Source organism: Pseudorca crassidens, chromosome 9, assembly GCF_039906515.1.
Source record: "Pseudorca crassidens isolate mPseCra1 chromosome 9, mPseCra1.hap1, whole genome shotgun sequence".
Classification (NCBI taxonomy): domain Eukaryota; kingdom Metazoa; phylum Chordata; class Mammalia; order Artiodactyla; family Delphinidae; genus Pseudorca; species Pseudorca crassidens.
In genome coordinates, this window is record NC_090304.1 from 102,328,294 (window position 1) to 102,332,953 (window position 4,660).

The 4,660-nt window shown below is 61.7% G+C and overlaps 1 protein-coding gene across 7 annotated transcripts in view; it reads right to left on the bottom strand.

The window, feature by feature from the left end:
* Positions 1-4,660, bottom strand: part of KIRREL3 (kirre like nephrin family adhesion molecule 3) — a 551,606-nt gene that overhangs the window by 14,791 nt on the left and 532,155 nt on the right. For 5 of the 7 annotated variants that reach the window (XM_067751509.1, XM_067751513.1, XM_067751512.1 and 2 more), the window contains 2 exons: positions 3,106-3,304; positions 1,797-1,832 (listed from right to left, as the gene is read on the bottom strand). In XM_067751509.1, the coding sequence (XP_067607610.1) occupies positions 1,797-1,832; positions 3,106-3,304 (235 nt within the window). Of the gene's footprint in view, positions 1-780; positions 1,448-1,796; positions 1,833-3,105; positions 3,305-4,660 lie in introns of those variants that run through there. The other 2 variants (XM_067751515.1, XM_067751511.1) reach the window with 2 other exon arrangements.

The window sequence follows — 4,660 nt, forward strand, 5'->3', positions numbered from 1 at the left end:
GATAGGAAAGCCCCTTTTTGAGACTCAGCTGCTGCCCCTACCCCACGCTCTCAGTGTGGATGACTGGGGACTCCAGGTATCTGTCCTGAGCTGGAGGTTGGCCTCTCGCCTCTCGCTGTCGTTTTCTTTAAAGAGCAAAAGAAAGGAAGAACCCCACAGACCCTGGCCCCTGGAGACGCTGCTGGGAGGGGGTGTGGTCCCTCTCCCGGAAGGAGCGCGTGTCCAACGGTTGGCAGTGTTGGCCGTCAGGCTGGGGCTCTCCTTCCAGCCCAGGATTGGCACACTGGTGTATTCATCACCTGCCTACTGGAGCCCGAGACCACTGTAGGGGGCGCAGGGGAGGCGACGGGGAGGAGGTGGGTGCGACAAACACTCGGGGACTGAAAATGGGAGGCGTTTGGGCTGGTCTCAACAGTCAGGGGTGAGACAATGGACCTGACCTCGCCAGCCCTGTGAGCTTGCTCTGACAGTGAGACGGCCCTGTCTCTAGGTTTGAATTCCTCTAGGAAAGGAAAGCCGCGTTGGAAGTTCGTTGCTTCCATGCTTTTGAATTTTATTGATTTGAGTTGAATTCAGTTTCTCCGAGATTCCTAGGGCATTTCCTTGGAAAACTCGGGTCTTGTCTCAGCTGAGCTCAGAGCCAAAGGATGACGGTGGAAGGGTCCTTAACCTCTCTGGGCCTCAAGGTCTGTGAAACCAGAGAACCAGGGAAGCGGTATTTAAGGCAGCTGTGCCTCTGGCGTCCACATTTCCTTAAGTTGTTAACAGCTGGGGGGTCGTGGTGGTAGCCATCTTATCTGGAGGACTGTCCTGAGTGGGTGGGCGGGGGCAGAGGGAGAGGGTCCTGGGCGGGGGACCCAGGGTGCAGGCACAGAAGAGATGGAGACAGAGGGTGACACCAGCTCAGCACGAGGAGTGGCCCTGAGGGGCGTCAGGGAGAACACAGCAGGAGTTGATATTGTGTGCCCACCTTGTGCTGGCCTGTGCCTGGCCTGTTGCTCTTTAAGGGGCCGTCCGCCCAGAGGGGAGGGGCTGAGCGGGACCCACCAGGGACTTGCTGAAGCGCCTCCTGGGCTGGTGTGGCGGGAGAACTAGGGCAGGGGACCCCTCATCTTCGTCATGGCCTTTGCCGACCCTGTAGGGTCTGGCTTGCCATGTCCTGATTCTCTTTTCTGGGTTTCTCCCTGGAGGGTGGGGGGCAGTTGTCTCCTGTGGGGTCCCAAGAGAGAGCAACTCAACCCAGGGAGCCTGGTGACCCCTTTTGCTGCTGAGTCCCCGGGGAGAGAGGCACTGCCCAGCGGCCTCAGCCCGGTGGTGAGATGACAGCTCCACGGGGAATGCAGGAGTGCGGGAAGGAGGCAGCCAGCAGAAAGCACGGGGTCAGCATGGATTACGCAGGCCACAGCCGGGCTGGGCGGCCCAGGTGTTCTTGGAAGCGATGGCCAAGCTGGTGGTGATGGTGAGAAGCGGAGTCAGGTGGGGGGGAGCTGACCCCAGGGGGAGGAGTCAGGGCTTCAGAAGAGGAGGGGTGGGAGGAAAGACGGGGGAGGAGCAAGTGCCCTGGGCTGCCAGGAGCCTGCGGGGGCAGCAACAGCGGAGACAGGTCTCGGGGTCTCTAGACCCGTGCTGCCTGGAGGCGCTCTCCCTGCTGCTCTGACTGCACTAAAGTCTCAAGATGGGGGAGGGCAGAGAAGTTAGCGGCTGCCCTGGCCTCCCGACCCACACTTTGGGCTCCCTCCCCCTCTAGCCCAGCAGCCCCTTCCCCCATCCCGGGGAGTCTCATGTCTCCTTCGTACCTGCTTCCAGCCCGGCTCCCGACTTCATTTCCGAACCTGTTTGGAAATAAAGCAAGAGTCCACAGCCAGGGCCTGGCTGGCCAGGGTGGGGTGGGATTGGGGGCGGCGCGGCCCTCTGGAGGGTCTGGGGTGGTTGGGGGCTCCCTCCTGCATCACATCTCCAGGATGCCCCACAGATCCGGGCTGGCCGAACTGAACCCGGAGTTCGTTCAGACTGACTTAGGGACTCCAGACGGGTGGGACCAGAGAGAGAGGTCAAGGCTGGGGTGGGAGTTGGCTCTGAGGAGGGGGGGTGAGAACACTAAGGGGCGGGTAGAGGGGTGGGGCACTGAGGGGAAGACATGGAGGGGAGGCAACAGTGGACCGGGAGGGTTGGGATGACGTGTGGATGATATTATGCAAATTATGTGCAAAGCATTAGCAAAGCAGCACTTATGAGGGAAGAGGTGTTGGGAGCAATGCGTGATCCACAGGGCAGCACTGCGGCCCCAGGGGCCCAGCTGAGACCACCTGCTTGGCCCAGAATCTCTTCCAAGGCCTGACAGCCTGTGGGTGGGCCTTAAGCTTGGAGGGGTCGGAGACTGCCAGGGCCGAGGCCCCCTGGACCGTTCCTGTCTTGGACGAACCCCCGCTGGCCAAGGGGCTAGATCCGCAGCCCATCTCAGGACCTGGTGTGCCACTGGCTGGCTGCCTCACTTCTCTGGAACCCCCTCCATGCCCCTCTGAGGCCCCCCGCCCTCCGAGCCTGAGTCCTTCCGAGCTCTGAGCCCTTCTGCCCGGCGCTGCCCTGCTGGCCGGGGTCTCCTTCAGAGCACAGCGCTCCAAGTGTCTCCTGTGTCCCCATGGGGAGCTGCAGGCAGCCTGAGGCCAGTCCCCTGCACACCAGGGATTGGACAGCTCAAGTGCCACTCCTTAGCTTAGCACGGGCACCCTCGGGTTTGGGGCAACTGGACTGGCTTGTTGGCTTAACGGGCTGGGCCAGGTTCCCCAATACGCCCATCCTGGTGCATCCCCGTGGGGACACTGCTCAGCGATCACGCCCCCAGAGGGCCCCAGGGAACCGCTGAGAGCGGGGAAGCCAGGGCCTTTAGGCAACGCGGCGCCTGCTGAGGGGCCAGCACCTGGGCAGCTGTCCTCCTGCTTGTTCTGGTGCAGGCCAGTGCCCCTGGGCTCGGGGGGCCGGCTGACCGGCAGCGGCTGCGTGGCAGGTGAGGAAGGGCCTCCTGCCCGCCCGCAAGTGTAGGCGCTCTGTCCCCCCCAGGGCCCCGGAGGACCTTGCCTGGGGCCCTGCCCTCGCGGGGAGCCCCACCTTGCTCCTTGAGCCGGATGATCTCCGTGTCAGAGCCGAAGCTGTTCCAGGCAGTGCAGTTGTAGATGGTCTGGAAATCGGCCCGCACGATGCTGCTGATGGTCAGCGTAGAGATGACGCCCTCCTCGGTGCTGACCGTCTCCACCGTGTAGCGGCCCGATGTCCCCGACTCCAGCACGTTCTCCTTCCAGGACCAGGCCTGCCCAGGTGCGCAGAATTAGGAGGACATCCTGCCAGAGCCGCCCCGCCAGGACCACCGTGCCGCCTCCCTGCTCCTGGGTGGACGCTGCCAGGCCCGCGCTCACGCTCACCGCCACACGGCACAGGTCAATGCGCACGCCACAACACGTGTGCACACAGCACAGCGCCCGCAAACACATGCCACAACACGTGTGCGCACAGCACAGCGCCCGCAAACACACGCCACAACACGTGTGCACACAGCACAGCACCCGCAAACACACCACAACAGGTGTGTGCACAGCACTGCACCCGCAAACACACGTCACATCATGGGTACACCTACCGTCCCACCCACAGTGCCAACACGTGCACACGCAAGTACGCCCACGTCCCAACACACAGCACAGACACGTGTGCACACAGCACACACACATGTCACAACACGGCTACACCTACCGCCCCACACGTAGCACACACACACGTACACACACACAGGCTGGGCCACCTCAGAGGGTATTTCCATCGACACGGGGCCTTACGCGGCTTTTTGCTGGAACATATTCCCAGGCAAGCAGGGGCTCTGGGGCGGCGATGGGAGCCCCTCCGTCAGCTGGGGCCCCTGACAGATGGTGGTGAAGGCCAGCCCCAGGCTGACTGAGTCTGGTTTGGTTACTTTGTGCGTGTCTTTGTACAAACGTTACGCTCTGAGAGCTGCGTTTGTGAGAACCTTAGTGCAGCTTGGTTTCGGCCGGTGAGCGTTTACCTCTTCTCAGAGCCCTTTCCCGTACACTGTCACCGCCTGCCCCACCATGTTGCCCTGGGCTCTGTGGGGTGTTTAGCTGCACCCTACAATGTCTCCAGGTGTCGCCAAATGTCCCCTGGGGGCAGAACCGCCCAGGTTGAGAACCCCTGGCCTAGAGTTCCATTTCCACGAAGAGGAAGACAGTGTGACTATGCTCAGTAGTGAACAGGATATTATCGACACCAGCACGTGTTACACTTACACTTCAAAAAGATTAGAGTGAAGGGAAGAGGGAGGCGTAGGCATTAGTTCTACGCGTGGACGCTTGCCCTTTCTGTGTGACTCAGACAGTGAATGAACTGAATGCCTGAGGAGGTGTGTAACGCACCAGTGCTCTAGCAAGGACTTCATCTACAGGGTGACACCTTAGCTGTTGGCGTGTGCCTCCCACGCCCCTTCAGGTGCTGCCGCCCTGGGGAAAGGTGAGACTGCCCTGTGAACTGGACCTGGGCGGCCTTTCGGCAGGACCGCCTGGGCACTGGGCTTGCAGACAACAGTGTCTCCACCCCTCCCCCGACACCCAACAGTGCGGGGAGATGCTCACCTCTCTCTGTTTTCCCGCCCCAGCTT